This window comes from Mirounga leonina, unplaced genomic scaffold (genome assembly GCF_011800145.1).
Source record: "Mirounga leonina isolate KUSES-001 unplaced genomic scaffold, KU_Mleo_1.0 Mir_114, whole genome shotgun sequence".
NCBI classification, from domain to species: domain Eukaryota; kingdom Metazoa; phylum Chordata; class Mammalia; order Carnivora; family Phocidae; genus Mirounga; species Mirounga leonina.
In genome coordinates this window covers 12,858,081-12,882,684 of record NW_023270265.1, presented here as the reverse complement: position 1 = coordinate 12,882,684, position 24,604 = coordinate 12,858,081, and the positions used below count along the sequence as shown (strand labels likewise).

Here is a 24,604-nt window from a genome sequence, read left to right as displayed (position 1 = left end):
AATTGGTTAAGTTAACCAGAGAAGAGTTCTAGTTCAGTTCACTAAAAGCCCTCAGTGCCCAAGTTTAAATATAATTTGTTAATACATTCCATGGGTTGCCAAAACTTTGTGTGCATGCATTTTCAAACTGGTGATTTTTTATTATCATTTGAAACAAAGTTATTCCCTCCTCAAACTTGAGTCTCTTATTCCTTCAAGACTGGAGATTTTGAGTGGTTGCTTGATCTGTATTTTATTCTTCATTCGTTCATTCACAAAGAAAGCACTGCGAGGGCAGGCACAGTGCTGTGTAATGAGGATACAGGGCTGAACAAGCTTAGCAGAATGCTTGTATTCACAGAATTTATAATCTATGGAGAAAATTAGTTAATTAGCAAGCAAGCAAATAAGCTGGATAATCCTGATTGTGTTAAGTGGCACGAATGGACCTCAAAGAGTGCATCTGATAGTGATTATGTATGTGTGAGGCCCCCCTGAGGATATGACATTGAAGCTGAGAAATGAAGGAGACATCCATGTGGGTACCTGTAGGGGGGAGCACTCTAGGCAGAGGAAACATGTAAACTTAAGATCCCAAGGCAGGAAAAAGATTGGCAAATTCAAGTAACAGAAAGGAGTCGTGTGCAGATTAGACTACGAGGTCTGAAGGAGACTGGTATTGAGACAATTTCTAATACATTTCTATTATTTGAATCATGAATTAAGGATGTGAATAGATTTCAAACCTCCATACAGACATAACTATGATTTTGCATTAAGTATAATTACAAACGTTGGGATCATTTGCATTACTCTGTGCTTAATTAGTAATGTCACAGAGTACTTTATTATAATTTGTTATATTTTTAAAATATTAGACTTCTGTTAAATACTTCCAGAATATTGCATTAGAATGGCATTTAGTTCTGAATAGCTTCTTTTACGTACCCAATTATTCCTAAGAAGTGTAGTGTATACCCCTAGTCCACCCTCATTAGGACCTAAACTGTGATCAGTCCTTGCTACAAATTTCCATGCATATTTTGAAAGAATGTGAATTGGGGATTTCTTATTATTCCTCCCCAAAACATCAACTCTGTGATCTCCAGTATTCAACAATGACTACTTGATGATCATTTCTGATTAAATCATCTCAATGTGAGTTTGTTATCTTCAGGAACAAGGAAAACCAGTGCCCAGTATGGAGGTTAATACAGAGAACACCTCAAGAAACACGAGATGAATAGATAAAATGCTAACAGTTTCTGAAAGCAGAATCACTTACTTAGATGATCCTTCAAAATTGGTACTTTCCCATTTTGAAAAGAATAATTTTGAGGTGTTGAGGTGGATGTCAAAACTTAAAAATGATGATTATAAAAGTATGCTGAATGAATGAATGACCAAAGAACAACTATATCTTAATTCCTGGATTCACAAATTTCCAGTATTAACCTAAATACCATAGAATTGTCTAGAGAGAACTAGAATGTCTCTTCTATCAGCCAAATAACTACGACTTTTAGAAGAATATTCATAGTAAGCATGGAGCAGTCTGCTACAGCTCCATCACAAATGGAATAGCACCTTTGACCTACATTTTGTTCCACATGCACAGACTCATGTTCCCAGCTATGATATAGTGGTCAATAACGATGGTCAGTCTACCACTGACACATGTTTGTCAGAGTTCTCAACTGAGCAAATATTTGCCATTGTTTGATCCTAACATAAAAGTCAAAAGTCAGACTTACCTCAAATCCTGGTTATAGGCTATTAATGATTAAGAGAGAGAATGTGACAGATCCTATCCTTAGATAACCATTTTGTAGGTAGAAGTTTGGGAAGAGGCATTAACTCTTTCAGGCAAAAAAGAATCAGTCGCACACCTAACCAATCTCTGGATTAATTCAGCAGGATAAAATAACTCACAAGCCACTAATTAAACTATTTCTGACTGTTACAACGAAAGGATCTCACAATATAATATTGAAATGAAGATATTATACTATTTTATTGAAACATCAATGCCATTTAATTAAATTCATCATAAATTATTAGTAACTGATGCTTTAAAGAAAAGTGGCATCACAGGTCATATCTTAAACATAAACATTCTATGGATGACTAATAGTCCACACTTTTAAAACAACTGGTATAAAAACCTGGAAGACACTAATTTGTGAAACAGTAACATTGCGACTTGAAAGGGTTAATGCAGCTCCCCTAACATCTGCTTTATAACCAGAGAGACGTTTATTTATCAGAGTACTTTGGCTGGATAAAAACTGTAGAAGCGTCTCCAGATTTCAATTTTTAAAGAACGTTTCCTGAAGGAGATAAGATCTTCACTAAAAAGGTAAAGTCGTAAACCTGGGAATAAATGGAAACTTTTCTTTTGCCTCTGTTAATTAAAGAAGACTTTTTAGATCACGAAATTGCTTACAGGAGGTATAAAATCATAACAGAAGAAATCCGAAGACGAATATTCAATTATGATCACCTACTATTTCAAACGTCTATCTTAATCTCTTAAGATGCTCTTCATCTTCAGCTCATAAGCATTAATCATTTACCTAACTATAAACAGGCTAAAAGCTTTTTGGCATATTTACCTTTTTTCCTTTGAAGTTGAGGGTACCAGGCTGCTCCAGGACCCCATAACACAAGCACATAATGTTGACCTTGGGCCTGTTCCACTGTTAACATAACTTTCCTTTGCTTCTGTCCTCTATAACTGTATAAGGCCTCTGGAAAAGAAATATTTCAGCCAGCATTACTTCATCACATAGGACAGCTTACTTTCATGTCCAGTGATAAACATAATAGTGACAACCAAACGATACACTACAAGAGTCTGGTATCTTAATTATTTTATAAGCTAAAATTAAGATGGCGCCCCAAATACTTACCTGTCAGCACAGTGATATCAACAACTCTCAGCACTGCGTGGACCAATGCGTCCGGCTGTAGTTGCTCCAAATCTACAAATTCTATACTGTTCACCTTCTGAGGCTGCCTCCGAGGAAGATCCCTGAGATAGGAGTGTTTTGAAGACACATATGCCAGTAAGTCTCGAAGTACAACGTCATCAACTACATTGGAGTCTAAGAAAGAAAGACACACGCATGTATGAAAGATGGCAAAATCGTATTTTCTTAACAACACAGTATTTTCTTAGAAATGTATTTTATGTTGTAAAGTGTGATTAAATGGAAAATATGCTTTCATTTCTAAAAATATGTAACTTTTTCTTAAATGCTTAGGTGCACAAATAAGCTTGCTATTTTTAACCAAGGGAGTTAGAATTATTTACCATCTCCAAAACAACCTGCCCTGTTCCCTTCTCTGTTTTGTTAATAATACCATTTCTCTACCAATTAACCAAGACCAGTATTTCGGTTATTTCTGTTGACCCCTCCATTACCCTGCTTTACCCAATCAGTCCCCTAATCCCTGCAGTCTGATTTGCTCACACCTTCCCTGACCATCCCAACCACTGCTATTCTTCCTCAAGACTTTCATGTTCCTCATCCTCAATACACTTGAGTCACCTAATGACTCCCTCCCTGAACATGCTTTCCTCTTCCCCACTTCCAAGCCTCGGTCCTCACCACTCTCACTGGCTGCAACGCTTCATCCCCTCTATCTATGCAAATACTACACAGAAAAACAACCACCATAGAGCGGCTCCCAGTGACTTCTTCCCGTAGAGAGCTTTTCTCTCCAGCTTTCATGTGGCATTTGAACATATGCTACGTTGTAATATTTCTCCTGATTGTTAGATCAGTTGTTTAGTTCTTCGGTCATTATGTCATTTAGATGTTTTTGTCTATGTTTTAATTATTTGTTTCAATGTTTTCTCATTTTTTGAGATATACTTCACATATAATAAAATACACACATTTCAAATGGACAGATTGATGAGGTTTGCTGATTAAATTTTAATTTCCCTGAAGGTAAGGGAGGTGTATTTGAATATATAGTGGATTGTTGACCAAAATAAGATCTTAGCAAAAAGCAGTTAAGTACTTTTTTAGAAGGTTGGGTCTATTTCCTGATTTCAGGAGGAAAAAAACAAATGATTCTTCTTTCCTTCCATCAACATTTTCATCCTAATGTATTTCTTATGCTACACTAAAGCCTCATTATTCATTCACTCATCAGGGGACCATCCACTACGTGCCAGGCATTATGCCAGGTGCTAGGGATACAAAGACATATCTTGTCATGATACTCACACTGAAGGAATTATCAACCTTGAGATAGTCAATAACAAACACTGGGCTTAAGAGATGCATGTAAGCCTTCCCAAGAACACACAGAAACAATTGCCCAGGCAAGTTGGACGCTTTATTGAAGGAATATTTGAGCTGGGTTTTGGAAAAAAATGTCCTAGTTTTCTAGGTAGTAAATGGAGGAGGGGGTATATTTCCAAGTAAAGAGAAAGGGATCTGTACTCCCTTACATATTACAGCTGCTTCTGGTAGTCTGATGAAGCATATGATTATCAGAATAGTATTTTTTTTTAAGTTTTATTGAGCTATAATTCACATACATAAAATTCACCCTTTTAAAGTGTATAATTTGGGGCATCTGGCTGGCTCAGTTGATAGTGCACACAACACTAAATCTCAAGGTTGTGAGTTTAAGCCCCATGTCGGGCGTGGAGGCTACTAAAAAAAAATAAAATAAAAATAAATTTTTTTAAATAAAGTGTATGATTCAGTGTTTTTTAGTATTTCACAATGTTGTGCAACTACTACCATTATCTAATTATAGAGCATTTTCATTACAAAATAGTATTTTTCAATGTATAAAATAAGATTGCAAAACCGACTATATGGAAATACAGCAATCAAATATTTTTCAACAGATAATTTGTGCCTCATTAGTACATTAAATAACAATATATAATAGAGTATGTAACAACTACTGTAATTTCAAAGTAGTGACGAGCATAGATGATATTCAAGTTATCTTCGACAACTATAATATGTGATATGAAAATATACGTGCTTTCCATTGGTGACTAAGCCCCAAGTACTGCTAATATTACTGTGGATTGTTGCCTCATGGATAATGGAAGCAGATGCTCATTTTCAGTTAGCTATCAGAGAAAGTAAAGACGTAATGCCTTCCCATCCAAGCTCACAGACCCCTTAATGTGGAGGAATCAATTTTCACAGAAGAGAGAGTAGGAAGAACACTTAGGAGGCCAGGGGCCATCCAGCAGGAGACGATGAGTGCTGGGAACCAGGCAAGACTGCATAAAGGGACGAGGGGTGACAGATTTGTGAAACAGTTCAGAGGTGGACTCCAAGAAACAATGAGATGGAGAGGGTACAGAAAAGATGAAAGATGGCATCAAGATTCCTTGCACAGCTCAGTGCATGATAAAAACAAATGTTTTAAGGTTTTTAGAACCTGATACCTGAAATTCATTCTAGTTAAGATGACTCCATTTCTCCGTGACTTTTATGAAGCAAAGGTAGTATCACTAACAAAGCAAGGAGCATAAGAGAAAAGAACAGATGGCATGAAAGGGGAATGAGCGCAAGAGAGGAAGAGAGAAGACCTGTTAGATTACAGCAAAACCCAGCTCCAAGCAGCTCCATCCGGGGTTCCAATTCATCCACCAGACGTCCTAATCCCTCTTTCGCAATATTTCCAGCATGTGTGGAATCAACATTCAAACGGGTTCAAATTCTGACTCTGTCAACAATGAGTTCTGAGAACTCGTACATAACTTCTCTGGGCTTCATTCTTTGTCTATAATGTGGAGCTTTTCGGGAAAAATACAAAGATCCCTGATATCCAAGTATTTATTTATCCCTGATTTATAAAACAGAAACATGGAATTACTTAGATTCCAATTAAAATCATCTACTTCACAAAAACATTGTATTAACCTTTGATTTATATACTTAATCATTTCAATTTAATAATACTTAAGATAAATTTATGTCCTATCACATGTTAACACCCCACTATAATGAGGAAAGAACAGAAGTCTTCTCTAAAAGCACAATATATTGATCAGAAGAATGTTTCATGAGCTGTAAGTACTTGTAAAAACAAAAACAAAAACCTAACCAAATTGATTTATTCTTTCAGAAAAACAATTATAATATTCTCAAAGTACCAACTGATAACCATTCCCCTACATCAAATTAAAAAGACTTAGAATATATGTTAGCTACCAACTATGAAAAACAGGGCAATATAAATTCCTATATAAGTATAAAAAGAAAGAATTTGAAGTAACCTTTAAAGGTTCTCTAACTAGTTCAAGGTTCTTCTCTTTGTTCTACAAAAAACCTGAAGCTTCCCAGGGGTTCCATGTGATATTCTCCATCTAGAATTAGGTCCTAAGATTTTTCTGAAATGACTGCAACAGATCAGCCTTACTTGAATGTAAATCAGTCTTAAAACCAACTCTACCTATGACATTTATCTCCCCGATCCCTTGCAAAATATTTGCATACCATGTTATTTTCATGATTTCAAAACGTTTCTTACTCTTCTATTGTATTAACACCTATTGAATATGGTGAATTTTACTTAAAACTCATTTAGCTCCATGGAAATATGCTCTCCAAGATGCGGCAACTTCAAATACTCGTAACAAAGGATAACACTTACATCTTTTAAAGAAATCCCCAAATTGGAAATTGACTTTTTACATTTTGTTGCTTCCAGTTTCCAGGCTGTTGCTAACCCACGCCCCTCTAAGAAGCACTTCTACTAACCAGACTGCAGCACCCATGCCCTCCTTTTGTCCTTGGCCTTGCAGAATCCAGTGCATACACTGTTTTCCACAGTTACTGAGGTTTGATCTTGCCTTCCCCCACCCTCCTTTGTAATACGGTTGGGTTCATTTGTTAGTGGCATTTCTTTGGGGCTTCTCCATCCACTGCATTTGGTGTACTGTGGGTATGGGAAGCAGCACTGTGATTCTTGGTGAATCAAAGCTACACAAAAAGATCCACTCAGAGAAGTGTTACTCCCTCCTCCTCAATGGTACCCTATTTCCATTCCCTCCTTCTTTCTGTCCCTTTTCCCACCCACTCTGTAGGTAACTCATGTCTTTAATTTGTTTTCTTTCCTGCATTTTTTTTTTTGCACAAATGAGGAGATACACATATATTTTATTACTCCCCTCTTTCTTATACAAAGGATAGCATGCTATGTATACTTTGTTGAGCTTTGTGTTTTTCACATAACAGTATGTCCTGGAAATCATTCCCTGTCACTTCACAGAGCTCTTTCTCATTCTTTTTCACGGCTGCATAGTATTTCACTGTGGAAATGTACCACAATGTCATCAGTCGTTCTGCTACGCAGGAGCATTCCGATTTTTCCCAGTGTCTTGCAATTATAAACACTTCCCTGAATAACCTTGTGCATATGTATTCTCACATTGTTGTAGCTTTTTCTAATATGTGTATATACTTTAAATACCAGGAAATTATTATATTTAAAATGTGTCTTACACTCTTCAGCCTGGACAGATGAGTAACTCCCAAGATTTAATAACTGACTGGTAAATGTTGACTGTAGTACTGTCTCACCAACCCAGTGATCTTCATAAACAGTAACATCTGGAAAGGAGAAAAAAAAGTTCTTCTGATCATGTCAGAAATTCCTTCACACCGTAATGAACTTAGCAGTCATAGCAAAATATTATGCATGTCTCTCACATGCCAGGCAACTAAAGTTCAAGCGGGCTAAATGATCTGCCTAAAGACACAAAATAATAGAATAGCAGTAACAACATTGCTTCTGTATATTTGAACAATATCAGTATGGAAGCTCACTGCTCCACAAAGAATGGTTTAATGGCTTTTGTTTAAGTAAAAGAAATGTCCTAATGTCTATTTTGAGAAACTAAAAGCAAATCATTTAGAGCCAGGAAGCAAAGTAATGGTTCCAAAGCAGTCGTACCTAGAAGAGCAAATAATATTTCGTATGCATTTACCCCTTCTGCTATGAACACATATGAATATAAGGCATTCTTAAAGGACTTTGATTATTTTTTCCCTCAAACGCAATCTTCATCTCCAGATGTTAAAAGTGAAGGACTTGGGAGGTAAGGAACACTTTCCAATAGGAGAGCTCTATGATCTAAGATGCCTAGAGAAGAATCAGAGAGTGGAACTAAATATACCAACAGGTAGAAACAATTCCAAGTAGAGCAAAAACTGTAAGTTAGAGACAGAGACATATTGATCCCAGGCAGGATATAATCAGTGCATAAAATGCTAGAGGTATAAAGATATCCTAACAGCAGCAAATTTTTGAATAATAAGGATAAACAAGGATGCACACATTCCAAGTACTTACTTCCAAATTGATACCCAGACCCTCTCCCCAGCTTCAAACCCATTTACCCATTTCTCCACAACTGCAAACAGACATTCCTGACTGGATATTCCATTGGCTCCCCAGACTCAGCATTGCTCAAACCTGCTCTTCTTCTCATATGACCCATCTCATTTGTTGGCACTCTGGAATTCGCCAGGTAAATTCAAATGTGAAGTCATCCCTGGACTTCTACCTCTCCTTCCCCACCTTTGTCTCCAAACTCCCACCCGTTGGCTCTGCCTCTTGAGCCCCACCCCCCGGCCCTGCCAGGACTGTTTTATATCATACATTCCTCTCTCTCTTAGCAGGTCCCTTCCCACCTTCAGTCCACATCCCCCCGTGCTAATGAGTGATTTCTCAAGAACATTAATGCGATCCATTGACTGGTTTAAAAAGCACTCAGCAGGGACGCCTGGGTGGCTCAGTCGGCTCAGGTCATGATCCCAGGGTCCTGGGATCGAGTCCCACATCAGGCTCCCTGCTCTGCAGGGAGCCTGCTTCTCCCTCTGCCTCTGTCTCTCTCTGTGTCTCATGAATAAATAAATAAAATCTTTAAAAAAAAAAAAAAAAAAAGCACTCAGCAGCTCCCCACTGCCTGGCCAGGAACAGCTAGCACAGCGTTCTAGACTTCTCATCATCTGACCATCAGGATGCCTGCTCTTCAGAAAGAAACAAATAAATTTCAAGGAGAGGCTTCAGAAAACTAGATTGTAAAACCTAGGTTGGGTTAGTGACTTGCTAATCAGTAGTGATAGGGTGGAGTAGAATTCTTGGCCCAGCCCTTGCCTCCTGGCTCTCCTGATTCCCTCTCACGGATATGCCCTAGAGCCTCTCCTGTTTGTTCTTGAAAATCTGTGGTTTTCCACAGTTCAGCGCCAGGTCCTCTTTGAACTCCGGCCAGCAGCCTCCCTCAGACAGTCCTCACTTACAGCACCTCTTCATGCTGTTGCTACAAGTATAATGGCAAAAGGTCGGCTGTGTCACGGAACACAGTGTGAGCTGGGATACATCTGCGGAAACACGTTCAGTTTGGGGGTGTGTGTCAGTAGACAGTACGAAATATCCAACGTGGAGATATAATAATGTACATGAATGCTGTTAATTAGAATGGGATTTTACCCATAAATTTCTATGTAAATACAATTTCAGTATTTAATTAGGACAATGGAAAAGTATAGATTTCGCTTTTTTCCATTAAGTTTCCATCTGTCCCACACAAACAAAAGAAACCCATTCAGAAATTAGTGAACCAGATTACTTTTTTACTAAGGAAATAAGGCAAAACAGAAAGAAAAAATCTAATTTTTTTAAAAGGTGCTCATAGAAATAATCTAAATATCCTATAATAGGAAAATGGCTAAGTAAACCAGTTAAGTCACTTGATAGAAGGTTACCGAGTTGCTAACAACTGTATGGACACTAGGAAAAAACAGGGATAGCAGGCTTGAGTTTCCATCTGCCAGGAAAAGTCCTCCTGTGAGGCTCACCCAGGGACAGTAATGGCCTTCGTAAAATAACCGCGGTCCAGGGCCCCGTTCTCTCCTGATAGTCTGGGAATCTGATTTTGTCGGCACCCCAAAAATAGATTTCAGCTCTGCAACATAAGCTCCCATTAAACAAGTTAATGAGACAAACAAAAAACACAACACCATTTTTTAATTTACAATGAGACATTCATTGCCACAGAAACAGCATTTGTAGCCGATTCTCATGTAGGCAGCTTTATACCTGGGAAGCCAAATCGTAAGAAAAGGGCTGCTTGGTGAGCACTGAATCAGAATAGAGGGAGCAAGATGAACTGACTTAGCAACAAATAAGATGACATTGCCAGTGGGACGGGACTCTGCTAACCATGTCGGTTATAATCCCACATATCTCTTTATGAGAGCATGCACCTGACACTCTTACCTATGCACCTAAGGAATATTAGGCAAGGCTCTCATTCCCCCAGCAAACCACTTGGTAGGAACCACCAATGACTGCCTTGATGTCTTCTTTTTCTAGGCTTCTAAAGCTCACCCACTCTTCTTCTCTACCACGTTCTTTCTTTAGGTAGGTTACTGAGCTTAATCAACTCCCTCCCAGTCTGGGACTCACCCTTAATATCATTGGTATCTCTGCTCTAATACACTGTGTATTTATTTTCAATTAATGAAGAACATGTAAAAAAAAAAATGTTAGACGTCTTATGTCAGAAAGAAGCAGGATAAAAACTCAATGCTCTTTATGATTACAACTATATAGTAAGAGTGTGGGTTCTGGAATCTAGGTGAGATCCTGGCTTCGCCAGTTCCTAGATGTGTGAAACTGGGTACACTGCTTTACTTTTCTGGGCCTCAGTTTACTCAAAGTGAAAAATGGGGCTAATAATCAGTACCTTCATACAGTTGTTGTAATGAATTGATATACATGTGAAGTTTAAAACAGGGTTGGACACAAAGTAAGTTCCCAATAAATATCAACTATTACATATGTATGTATACACATTTTAAGGAGCAGAGGGAAGATAACTGGAAGGTAACACTCCAAAACTCTACTGGAGGTGATATGAGGTTGCTTTAATATCAGCAGTTTTTCCTTCCCATATTCCCAAATGTGATAGTATAATTTTAATAATTAAAAACACAATAGAAATTTCTCTATCTGTCCCCTCAATAAGAAGGTGATGTGCACAGCATCACTAGGGCTTAAGTAGTAGAAACGCTGTCCTTTCGTCATAAGACTGCTAATATAGCTCAAGAAAACACTTAAAAATAAGATATATGTAGCCAAAACCATAAGGAAACAAAGAAAGAGCCTGATGATATGACCTGAATGCTAACATAGTGAATGAAAGGGAGAAGCAATCAGGGAAGGCTTCTTCAAGGCCTCCCTCAAGGAGGGACAGAACTAAGAAGGGCTAGAGCAGAGGCCCAGAAATGGCAGGAACATGGGACACCGGGCGACGGTAAGGGGACAAACCTGGATACTGGACAGGGATCGATCATGCCGCCTCCCACAGAGGCAAACGATGTAAGGCTGAAAGTGGGAGGTCGGGGAAGCCTACAGCTTGAAGCTATCACTACCCCATGACTGACCTTACCTGTAAGCAAAATTATATCTCCAGGAAATACTATAAGTGCCCAAAATGCTGCAGCCCTCCACAGAGAGACCTTCTTCTTAATTCCTGACTGGTCCGTTACCACAATTGTTCCTAAAGGCACTTTAGAGCCAGAATTTGGTCCAGATTTTATACTTATTTCTTTCACGTGACATGGAGATAATACCATGACTAAACAATTATACTTCTGACTCTTAGAATCACAATTTTGTATTAATGATGTTTTTTTAATCCCCTTAAATTTAGACGCATTCCTCTGGTCCATTGTTGCAGTAGGTTCTCCTGCATCAGAGACCAACTTAATTTTCTTGGATGGTTGGAGGACTTTAGACAGAGCTTTGGAATGGCCCAACTTGTCTTCAGAGGTCCAACTTCTTTTAACAGAACTTTTGTGGAAGGTATTTAGTTGGGAACACAGCATTCCTGAGCTATATGACTCGATACATACATCACTGGGTGGCAGTTTGTCTTCAAAATTGAACAGTGCTTGAGGTCCTCTATTTTCTTCGAGACTTTTATCAGACTTCATGTGAGTGTCGCTACTTTTTGCCTCAGGACAAACAGGACTAAAGAGTTCAAGGGAATGTGCTTGATTTTGTCCACTTTCACATCCTCCTGCAAAGTCATCATTAGGCTGAGTCAAATTATCTTCAAGTATTCTTATTTCCCTATGACTTGCCTTTGGTTCGCTTACAGGCCCTTTATTGATAAAATTCTGTCCTTTAGACTTCCTTTGAGATAAAAAAGCAACCTGGCTGGAGGTCATTATAGTAAGAAATTCAGTATCCGTAGATATTTTAAGGTCTGCGACCTTTCTAACAGCTTCGGACCTTGGCTTATCTTCTGTGTCAGAGGAAAAGAACTCCAGACCCTGGTTTTGTACCTCATGATGCTCTGTTGGCCCACACTTCATTTCAATCGCTCCCAGCCCCACATTAATCTTTTCCATACTACAGACCAAATCTAGCGTAGCTGCACACTTATGATCTAACTGAAAGAAGTTTTTCTGAAAGTTCCGACCACATGTATTTGACTGATCTTTATGCTGCCCATCTGCAATTTTCTTATTTTCACTGAGAAGATTTTGAAACTTTTCTTCTTCTGTTAAATGCTGAACTTTGCCCTTAAACCCACATATTTGCACATCAGAGCTGGTTCTCTCTCTCACTCCTAAAGGGGGACTCTCCTGGGATTTTACAGTCTGTGTTTCAGAAATACAATCTATAGAGTCTTCTTTCACGTGAATAGGTTCACCCATAGGGTTTGTTAAAAACTGAGCACTAGGAAAATCTAGAGGGCCATGAGCTTCTAGAACTGGACAGTCTTCAAGAGTTTCATGCGTGCAGTTTTCATCCCTCAGATGTAAAGAATGTTGGTCGTATAAGAGCTGAATTTTTTTCCAGGGGTTCTCAGGAGACATTAAAGAAGTTGGTTCCGTTGATACTGTCGTGTTCAATGGACCAACCGGGGCACCCCAGAAAATGTGGACTTGAGATCCTCCACTCATAGCTTCTGAAAAAAATTAAAATGAGTATTTTGTCACTAGATTTTTTTCTACATTAACTTAATAATATGCCAAAAGCAAATGTTGTATAAACTATGAATCAAAAACATAATTAACTGGTATTCCATTTAAATACAAAATTCATAAATATATAAGAAATCATAAGGAGAAATCAAAATTGCCACAAAAATCCTCACATACAGACTCTCTTCAATAAATTAAATGAGATACTTAAAAAAAACACTCTAAAAAAAATAAAGCTAAGTATACTAACATCAAATGACGTTTAATAACATTTAAATAACGAGCTAGCAGAGAAGGAAAAAGAAAGCATTGGTTTCGTTGTCCTATAGTCACCTTTACTTTTCCTGTTTTCTTTACTTCAGAGATTATCTCAGTACCTTTGGGGCCTCCTTCCTTCAACTGTGAACCCAATTCCCAAGACCAAAATAGAAGGCCCCAACCGGAAGAGAGAGAAAATAAAAAACTGAGACTTGAGGCTCTCTCTTCAAGCTCTTGTAGAAGTGACCGTGTCATCGATGCTCAGGCCCATGTTAGCCAACTAGTGACTCCTTCTGTACTTTTCAGTCTTCTCTGCAATACATGTAAAAAGATTAAGAGCAGTCATTCTGTAATAGCTGGAGAAAAGGAATCCATTGTGATTTAAACTTTTTGTCATTAACTGTAGCACCTGACATAAGCACATCTAAGTAAGCATCATATTTGCTGAGATTAAAAATGAAGAATCAGGGAGCGCCTGGGTGGCTCAGTCATTAAGTGCCGGCCTTCGGCTCAGGTCATGATCCCAGGGTCCTGGGATCGAGCCCCGCATCGGGCTCCCTGCTCCGCGGGAAGCCTGCTTCTCCCTCTCCCACTCCCCCTGCTTGTGTTCCCTCTCTCTGTCTCTCTGTCAAAATAAATAAATAAAATCTTTAAAAAAAAAAAATGAAGAATCACACCCCAATTTAATTGATAACTGACTTTCAAAAGGAATTTATGAACCAGATCTGGTCCTAGAGCTTGCTGAGAGCTTTTTCACAGTGCTTCAGGGACAAAGAGACGGATAAGGCTCTTGGCCTAAACAAAAAGGAGACGAAAACAGTGACTATAAACTAATACTTTGAAAATAATGTACTAAATCCGACAGACTATAAGCAGGAAGCGACCATCCGCTGGGGAAGGGAGCTGCTGCGGCTGAGAGCTTTTAAACAAAAGGAACAGTGGCTATACAAGGCAGAGTCAGGCAAAACCGTGGCATGACTAAGGACTTTTGATCGGAGTACAGGGTCCTTTGTAAAAAGGTAAGAAGTTTCCACATCATGAAAAGTCCATCCGGCAGTACAAGAAGTCTGGAAGTACACAGAAAGGGGGAACCATCAGGAAATGACAACTGTGATCTCCAGTCACTCTCATCATCCTTGAGAATTTGCTCATTGTCACCTTCTCCAAATCTAATAATCTCCGATTATAATTCTTGTGATTTCAATGTCCATGTGGATGATCTTTCCAGTCCCCTGGCCTCTTGGCTCCTTGACCCCCTCTCCTCCAGTGACTGTATTCTCCACCTTACCCCAGTTACCTGTTCTTAGAGTCACATACCCTCCCATTATCCATAACTGCACATCCTTCCCTAATTTTAAGCTTTCAGTGCTCTGATTAGTTTCTCCCATCTTCCTACTTAGTCCCTTTAAATGCACAACTTCAGCAATTCCTTGAACATGCGGGACCTATGACTGATTGTAGGCACCACATCTTCACAGCTTCATTCTTCACTTCCCTCCTTAACCAGCTTCGATCCCATAGGCCAGTGTTAAAATCACTCTCTGGCATACATGGCTAATTCCACTGCTCTCCTCGCTAAGGTATTTGCCCAGCTGAACTCAAACACTGGTTGGATCACCACCTACCCTGCCCCTATAGCCCAATGGCTAGAAGTAACTAGAAAAACAAAACAAAACAAAACAAAAAAACCTTCATCTGAAAACTAGTCTCATTTTAAATTCATTACCGCTAACCTCCAAGTGATACCTCACAATCTATCTTTCCCTATCCACTCACTAAGCTAAGTCTCCCATACCTCTCCACTCTTTAAATCTGCAGCATCTCTTCCCCACTCCTCAAGTGCAGCTGGTGACCATGCTACCATCTCTGCTTACAAGCTCTCACCAACAGACCTACCAACCCAGCCCTGTCGTATTAGATACTGTGCCCACCTTCCTGTTACTGTGGATGAACTGTCCATGCTTCTAGGTGAAGCCACCTTACTTAGACGTTAGATCTCACTCCCTTTCTCTTCCTCAGGTTCCAACATTTCTCCCCTTCTCTCCTAGGTGATTTATTTCTCTCTCTGTATTGGAGAATCTCCATGAATGTACAGACATGCTGTTATTTTTTTCATGTTGTTATTCCTCCACTCCTTTGCCCCTCCAACCATTCTGCTCCCCTCTGCAGCCAAATTCCTTGAAAGAACTGTCTATACTCCCTCTTCTCCCATTCTCTCTTACACCCACTCCCGTCAAGCTTTGGTCCCAACCACTCCACTGAAACGGCATATTTCAAGGTCCCCAGTAACCTCCACACCGCCATGCTGAGTCAGTTCTCCATTTTCAGCTTACTCAGCCTATCGGCAGCATTTGACACCACTGAACTCAGCCTCCTTGAATACTCTATTATTTGGCTTTAGGGATACTACACCCTCTTGGTTCTCATTCCACGTGATAACTACTTCACCAGGTGCTCTTTCTCAGTCTCCTCTGCTGGCTCCTCCTCATCTCCACAACTTCGTGCTCAAGGGCCAGTCCTTGAGTCTCTCTCTGGGCTCACTCCCTAGGTGACTTCACTCAGTCTCAAGGCTCTGAATACCTTCTCTGAGCTAATGACTGTCACATGTATACCTCCATCACAACCTCTCCTCTGAACTCCTGACTCCTTAACCAACTTTCTGCTTACTCTTCATCGCCACAAAATGTCTAACAGGCAGCTGTGCAGAAAAGAGTTAACACAGCAGGCCTCGGACTATTGTCCTTAAAAAGGTTGGCTTGCAAGGTGGGCCCAGGCTGGCATCTAGGAATTTAGATTCCAGGAGGATTCCCACCATTCTTTGATAAAAATGGCTCACCCTGCCTAAATGATCTATGTAAACAATGTTGTGATGAACACTTGCTTTCTTTCTGAGAAACTGGAATTTTGGTTTATGCTATGCAGATGATGACCATGTGGCCAGCACTCCTTAGAGAAATGGCTGGTTTTAGGTCTGGAGCAAGAAATGTACGAGGTGAATGTGAAACATCTCGTCATACCAGAAAGTAAGAAAACTATCAGAGACTACTAGGATGGTGTCAAAAGAATTCAGGAGCCCACTTAAAGAGGTTCCCACTGGCCAAAGTTGAGCAATCTGAGCATCATTTGGAATGATTACTATAATAGATTGGAACATACCAAATTTGTTTAAACCCATAAGTTCATAAAGATAATTAAAACAAACTCAGTGATGACCTTGGGAGGATACTGGCGACAAAGTAATTCCTTTAAAAGCTGGTGAATGAAAGGAAAGAATTTTATCCTTTCTTTCTTTACTAACAGTATCTCGAGAAGACCAGCTATTTGAAGAGAAAAAAGCTCTCTTTACAGAGGTATCCTGCTGATAAACAAACAAAAAAGAAATGGCAGAATAGCACCATTTTGCAACTCCTGATGAACGAGTGTATTTCTTTGGCAATAATCATTAATGACTGTTAACATCACAAGGTAGATGTTGTACGGGAAAACGGAGAGAATCTGTAGACTGAGATCAATTATAATGTATGAACCTTATTTAGATCCTGATTTGAAGACACAAATGTAAAAATATTACAAAACAACTAGAGAAACTAAATTTAATAACATTAAGGGATTGTTGTTATTTTTTAGTGGGATAATGCTACCGAGGCTATGTATGAAAGAGTTAGTGCTGGAGATGCATGAGTGTCTGCAGGCAAGACAGGGTGACATCTCAGATTCCTTTAGAACCCTGGGAGTAAGGTTGTAGATAAAACAAGAAGGGCCATGCGTTGATAAGGGTGACAAAACACATAGAGGTTCACTGCACTGATCACTCTGCTCTCATACATGCTTTAAATATCCTATAATACAAGTCTTCTCTTTGCTGTTCTTAAGAGATACTGTTCATACTCGCAGGACTGCAGAAAGATTTAAGCAGTCTAACGATAGCCAAGACTGAGGAACTCTCACACTGCTGGTAGAATAGTAAGTTGGCATTCCACTTTGAAGAACAATGTGGTAAAGCTGAGGATGCACATACCACAAAACCAAGTAATTCCACTTCCAAGTTTCTGCCCCGGAGAACTCTGGGGGTTTTATTTATACATATACATATACATATACATATACGTGTATATATACACAAGAAAACATGTACAAGAATGCTCATGGAGACTTTTTAAGCAAAAGTTTAGAACCTAAAAGTCCATGAAGAGGAGAATGGATCCATCATGGAATATTCAGAGAAAGATTACCGTATAGCAGCAAAAAGAAGTTACCAAGAGTTACATGTCAACATGGATACATCTTACAAATACAATTTTTTTTTAAGTAGGCTCCATGCCCAGCATGGAGCCCAATGCCGGGCTTGAACTCATGACCCTGAGATCAAGACCTGAACTGAGATCAACAATCAGATGCTCAACCAGCTGAGTCACCCAGGCTCCCCACAAATATAATTTTACATGAAAAAAAACAATTTGTAAATAAAATATTTTTTAAAAAGGGGGGGCACCTGGGTGGCTCAGTCAGTTAAGCGTCTGGTTTCAGCTCAGGTCATGATCCCAGGATCCTGGGATCAAGCCCCACATCAGGCTTCTTACTCAGTAGGGAGCCTGCTTCTCCCTCTCCCACTCCCCCTGCTTGTATTCCCTCTCTCACTGTGTCTCTCTCTCTCTGTGTCAAATAAATAAATAAAATCTTTAAAAAAAAATTTTTTTAATTTGAGTATAGTTGACATACAATGTTACATTAATTTCAGGTGTACAACTCAGTGACTCTGATTCAACAAGTTTATACATTATGCCATGTTCACCACAAGTATAGCTGTCAGTATTAAATTATGATATACTGAATTTTTAAATATGCCTGAGAATAATACACCAAATTCAGGATTGTGGTTACCTTCAGGAGGGAGGAATGAGGATGTATAGGTAAAGTTACACAAAGGGCTTGAACTGTACTGAACATGCTTGGTTTTTTTTTTTAATGAGGTGTGGTTAAAGAAGTGTTCCTTATATTGTTCAGATATATTTTACTTTTTTTAAAGATTTTATTTATTTATTCATTTGACAGAGAGAGAGAGAGAGAGGAAACACAAGCAGGGGGAGTGGGAGAGGGAGAAGCAGGCTTCCTGCCGAGCAGGGAGCCTGATGCGGGCTCGATCCCAGGACCCCGAGATCATGACCTGAGCCGAAGGCAGACGCTTAACAACTGAGCCACCCAGGCGTTCCCAGATATATTTTATAATATAAAAAAATCCTAGAAAGAAAAACATTGAGAAGCAACATTAAGGATGATTTTTAAAATTTTTCTATATTTTACAAGTTTTATTGTGATGAATAACGAATATGTATTATTTTCATAATAATCAAATCTTTTTTGCTTGGTAATCAGGCTTGTCTTTCACAATCTCCAAACTGAATATGATGGTCCAATAGCTGTAGAACAACGGACCTAAATCTAACACTGCAGAGTAAGAGTTGAGCACACTGATGGCAGTTAGTAATGTGTTAGTAACTAAACAAAGATATACTGCAATTTTCAAGGTTTATAATAGTAAATTATTATTATGGAAACAAAATTACAGCAAGTTTAGGTGTCAAGTTTTGACAGATAAAAAAGGACTAAGCCTCACTAATTACTATAAACCTTACTAGTTACTTTCCTCACAGAAAGAATAATCTGCATAAGGAATTACTGATCTAGTGGATCAATCAACATTTGACTACTTATATGTCATTATTAAATTGGCCACTAGGGGGCTCCCAAATAGCACAGCCAAAACCTTCAAGTTGTAAAGATGCATTAAAATCAAGCAGAAGAGCGCGCCCTAATGGCTCAGTTGGTTGAGCGACTGCCTTCGGCTCAAGTCATGATCCTGGAATCCTGGGATCAAGTCCCTCTGACCCTCCTCCCTCTCATGCTCTCTCTCTATCATTCTCTCTCTCAATAAATAAATAAAAATCCTTAAAAAAATTATTTAAAAAAAGAGGGAGAAATAAAATATGCTGACATGCAGGTGAGAATACTTATATTCATATCAAATGCATAAAATTACTATGATAATGACTTTCCCTCTCTCAAATCTCTGGGTTTCTCTCCAATGGTTTCTTAAAACAAAACAAAAAAACAAACTTCTACAGCACCTGGGTGGCTCAGTTGGTTAAGTGTCTGCTTTCAGCTCAGGTCATGATCCCGGGCTCCTGGGATCCAGTCCCGTGTCAGGCTCCCTGCTTAATGGGGAACCTGTTTCTCCCTCTCCCTCTGCTGCTCTCTCTGCTCATTCTCTCTCTCGCAAACTCTCTCTCAAATAAAAATCTTTTTTGAAAAAAAGAAAACTTCTATGGTGCTTCTTTGTTCTTACTTCTCATTTATTCTTCAACCTCACTTAAATACGGCTCTTACTCCAATCATTTTGCTATAACGCTTTTTACTATGAAAACCAATGCCCTTTACTAGCCAAATCCAAAGGTCAGTTTTCGATTCTTATCTTACTGCCATTTCAAACTTTTTATAAGTCCCTCTTTCCTGAAACGTTCTTTTTTGATTCTGTGAGAGCATCAGATTGGAATTACTTTGTGCTTAAGAGACAGATAACTGTTGGTTTATTCATTCAATCCTTCATATAACAAATACTTAATACTATGTGCTGGGCATTATGCTAGGTAATGGGAAGTCAGCAACGACAACAAGGAGCTTTAAGGAGCTTATAGTCTAATGGGAGTGATAAAATGACAATTATAAAATAGTGATATTGAGCTGCCACAGGATTAAATGCAGGGGTGTCCCTAAAAGGCAGAAGGCGGGGGCAACCAACCAAAGCAGGACTGGCCATTATCTGCATTTTTCCTAGGCTCTTTGGACTACAGTTAGTGACAAATTTAAATTTAAATAAATTCAGAAAAAAAGGAGTACAATACAGCCCCCAAGTCCCCCTCCTCCACACCCCAGCACAGGAGCCAGGAAAGCAGCTTCAGTTGCCTTACCCAAGAGACACATGTGCCACAGGAAGTCTTGAGAACGTTTACAGAGACTCTAAGACACTCACTGCTTCTGCATCCTCACTTAACCTTTCCTCCTGAATGTCCTACAATCGGACTTCTATTTCTTACCTCTGTTGAGACAACAGTGAAGTCCAAATCGTCAAATAAGTACTCACAGTACTGGACGACTCTAATTGTAAAACTCTCTTCCCTCCGTTTCTGGAATGCTATGCTTTCCTATTTCCTCTACCTCTCTGGTTCTTTCTCTCTTTCTTCTTGGACCACTTCTTCTTTTCACTCCACACAACACTGCAGAATTTCATCCAGTCTCATTCATTTAACTACAAAATATCCAATTATGCTTTACCAATCTATATTTAACCAACCACATGCCCTAGTGTCAGATATACTTCTAATCTTGCTATATTTGATAAAATCACAGTAGATAAAAAAGCAATATTCTATTTAGCCTCTTTCTTGAAGGAAAAATCTGACTAAATGACACTGTATGCAGACCGGATTATACAGCCCTTGGACTCAACTGTAGTATGGTTTATGGTTACTAGGTCATGAGGCCATAGGTCCCCAAGATTCAGAGCCCTAGGTGCCCTCTGGGCAGGGAAAGATGGGGAAGCACACAGGGGTGACACAGGGCATCTTGAGAATTCAAAGAAGATCTCCCAGGACAAGAGATGTCTGAAATAAATCAGTTCTATAAAACACAAGGTTATCTGTCCCTAATAATTATTTCAGTATGCCTTTACTTGTCTAAATACACACTTCCTGTAAGTGTGGAACTTCCCACACACACACCAAAAAATGGACTAGAAAGTATGGTCCTGTTAATTCAAAAAAGAGGAATTTTTTTGAAGGTCTTTATATCAAAGACTGCTGCTACAAAATCCTATAATTGACAGGAGTTGTGAATGTGTGAACAGGGGAATAGGATGTGGTGAGGGCGGGGGGAAACAAAATATTTATCAAGCAAAAATACACGGAGTGGAAAGTTAAGTTACAGACAACTGATAAATTGCAATGATTCTAGGATTTGTTTGGGGTGTACTCAGAGGGTTAAAGCTCATTAAGATACCAGATGAAACTTGCAAGTACATATCCATTACCGTAGTTAATAATTAGCCAATTTCTCAATCTGCAGAAGGCCACTTCAGTCAGAAAGACCAATACAGCCATAACCCTTTATCTTTAGAGTGGTCAGAGTCTGATGAATGGGTCAAAGATTTATAAAACAGGATGAACTGTATCAGCAAGTTTTGTCTTTGCAAAACACTGCAACTAAAAATGCTTATTACAAAATATATGTGGTTAAAAGAGAGTGCTTTCTCCGCCTTATAAAACTCACTGTTATAATGCCTTTCCATGTCCATTTTACCAAAAACACTAAGCATCATGAAGTTATTCAATAGCATTAAATGACAAAATGAAGAGGCAAGACAGGGTTGTGATCAGAAGCATGGGTTTCGGAGTAGGATAGATACAGTTACAACTCTGCAACTTACTAAAAATGTAAACTTGAAATTGTAGAAGGTAGGTGATAGTTACACGGGGCTCAGAATTACTATTCTTGCTACTTTTGTAGATATCTGAAAACAACTATAATAAAAAGTTAAATTTCTGTACATGTCAAATGAGAATTAAGTTTCTTTATCTGTCTGTTGAGAATAACATCATGCCCCGTCTTACAGTGTTGTTGTGAGATGGGCACACGGTACTCCCTCAGTAAATGTTAGTCTCAAACCTTAGAAACTCTACACACACATACTTGGTAAGACAAACAAAAACCAACCCGCAGTGTTTCCTCCAAAGTTTTGCTTTTTATGTGTATTTTTACATAGTTATAACCATAAAATTGAAATAATTTTGTATTCTGCTTCAGTGGTTTTATAGGGCCACCCTTTTATGTCAATCTATAATCTTCCTAATCATTTTTAGTGCTCACTTAATACTCTAATGATGAATCTAATTTAGTTAACCATTACTCTCCAATTCATTAATTTGTTTCTAACTTGTCATTAGTATAAGCCCTTGCTGCAATAAATGATTTGGGGCATTCAACATCACTTTTCAATTATTTTCTGGTAGTAAACTCCCAGGTATGGGATTATTGGGTCAAAGATATGTCCATTGTTATGGCTCTTAATTATGTATTATCGTGTTGTTTGCAAAAGAACTGAACAGTTTATAATGCCACAGATGACAACTGGAAGTTCCAGCTTGACACAACTTCGTTAGCACCTGAAAAAATAACTTTACTAGTAAGGGTACTGAGCTACTTTACTGCTGTTACATTTGCATTTCCCTAGATATGTCTGAATAGAAAAAAAACCAGTGAATTTTAAATTACATTTGGATGAATATCCTTAATATATGAGGAGTCTGCAAGCACGTGCACAAACGGGCACACAAAGTAATAAAAAAAAATGGGATGGGCGCCTGGGTGGCTCAGTTGGTTAAGCGACTGCCTTTGGCTCAGGTCATGATCCTGGAGTCCGGGGATCGAGTCCCGCATCGGGCTCCCTGCTCGGCAGGGAGTCTGCTTCTCCCTCTGACCCTCCTCCCTCTCATGCTCTCTGTCTCTCATTCTCTCTCTCTCAAATAAATAAATAAATAAATAAATAAATAAATAATCTAAAAAAAAGTAATAAAAAAATGGGGTAAGAAGATAGGCAGGTATATTGCATAGAAAAAATACATGGTTAGAAACAAAGAAAACATATGTCTTCCTAATAACATGAAAGAAAAATTAATAAGTTAGTGAGAAAACATTTCTACCTATCAAACTAGCAAAGATTCATTTCAAAGTTACAAGGGTGCAGGGAAATGACTTCTACCCATAGGGGTTTAAACTAGTAAAGCCTCTCTGGAGGGCAATATGGCATTGTATGTCAAAAGTCTTAAAATTCTGCATCCCTTTGGCCCCACAATTATACTCCTAAGAGTTTAACCTCAAGGAAGAAACATCATATACACTCTCACTGACTTAGCGACAAGGATATTCATAGCAGTATTGTGTAAAATGTTAAAAAAAAAAAAAGTGAGGACAAAGTACATCCATTGAGGTCTGTTAAATAAGTTATGGCACATCCGTACAAAGGCAAACTACACAGCCACTAAAAATCATAAAGATATACAATATCACAAAAAAATGTCCTCTATATATAAAACAAGGAGACTATAAAAAATTATATATGGAAAGGTTGTATTTTATATTTTAAAACACTGTATTCTGGGGCGCCTGGGTGGCTCAGTCATTAAGCGTCTGCCTTCGGCTCAGGTCATGGTCCCAGGGGCCTGGGATCAAGCCCCACATCGGGCTCCCTGCTCAGCGGGAAGCCTGCTTCTCTCTCTCCCACTCCCCCTGCTTGTGCGCTCTCTCTCTCTCTGTGTCTCTCTCTCTGTCAAATAAATAAATAAAATCTTAAAAAAAAATAAAAATAAAAAATAAAACACTGTATTCCGTTTACCACTATTTATACTGAAGCTAGAAACCATTTCCCCTCCTATGTAAGAAAAATATGTGTTCTCCATGGTAACTGATACAAGTAGTGGCAAAAAAGAAACAGCTCTTTTACGCTTTAACCTCATTGAATCAGTCCAATCTATTATCTTACGTGCTAAGAAATGACATAGAGTACCACTAACCCCCCTTATTATGTACATTCACGCTGATCTCTACTCTTAAAGAGTCACCAGTAGGCACTAAATGCTAGTACCTGAATTTCCCATTTAAAATGACAGGACAGGGCGCCTGGGTGGCTCAGATGGTTAAGCGTCTGCCTTCGGCTCAGGTCATGATCTCAGGGTCCTGGGATCGAGTCCCGCATCGGGCTCCCTGCTCCTTGGGAGCCTGCTTCTGCCTCTGCCTTTCTCTCTCGCTCTGTCTCTCATGAATAAAAAAAAAAAAAAAAAAAAACTATAGAAAAGAAAATCTTTTAAATGACAGAACAGTGCCACACTTTATGCGAGCTACGAAAGGATAAAAGATAGTATTTGTCCTAAAAACAAAAGCAACTGAGGTTTAAAGCTACTCCTCATTCTTGTAACTAAACTAATAGCTACTAAGGCAAACCCGGGAGAAGACAACCAATTCCTTAAATCTCTTTGCATGACCTTGATTTCCTTTGCAACGCACTGGTTTTCAAGTGAGGAACATCATCACGGTCCCACTGCCACCTCATGTTGGTGCAGTACAGTGAGCCTCCTTAGTCTTGCGTGCAACACGGTGGGAATGTCTCCTTCCCACACCCTACTGCAGGCAAGCGCCTTTCTCTCAGTGAAGTCCCAGCATTTAAACAGGAAGCGAGCCTTAATCTAGCTGCTTTTTTACCATCAGAATATAGCGACTAGACACTTGGATTTGCCCAGAAGAGTCTTAGTTTAAGCGTGCTATCC

At 39.0% G+C, this 24,604-nt stretch overlaps 1 protein-coding gene across 5 annotated transcripts in view; it reads right to left on the bottom strand.

Moving 5' to 3' along the window:
* Positions 1–24,604, bottom strand: part of SHLD2 (shieldin complex subunit 2) — an 83,833-nt gene that overhangs the window by 18,292 nt on the left and 40,937 nt on the right. For all 5 annotated transcript variants that reach the window (XM_035023456.1, XM_035023464.1, XM_035023447.1 and 2 more), the window contains 5 exons: positions 13,308–13,544; positions 11,429–12,958; positions 7,476–7,583; positions 2,892–3,086; positions 2,595–2,729 (listed from right to left, as the gene is read on the bottom strand). In XM_035023456.1, coding sequence (XP_034879347.1) covers positions 2,595–2,729; positions 2,892–3,086; positions 7,476–7,583; positions 11,429–12,953 — 1,963 coding nt within the window. In that variant the 5' untranslated portion in view covers positions 12,954–12,958; positions 13,308–13,544. The remainder of the gene's footprint in view (positions 1–2,594; positions 2,730–2,891; positions 3,087–7,475; positions 7,584–11,428; positions 12,959–13,307; positions 13,545–24,604) is intronic.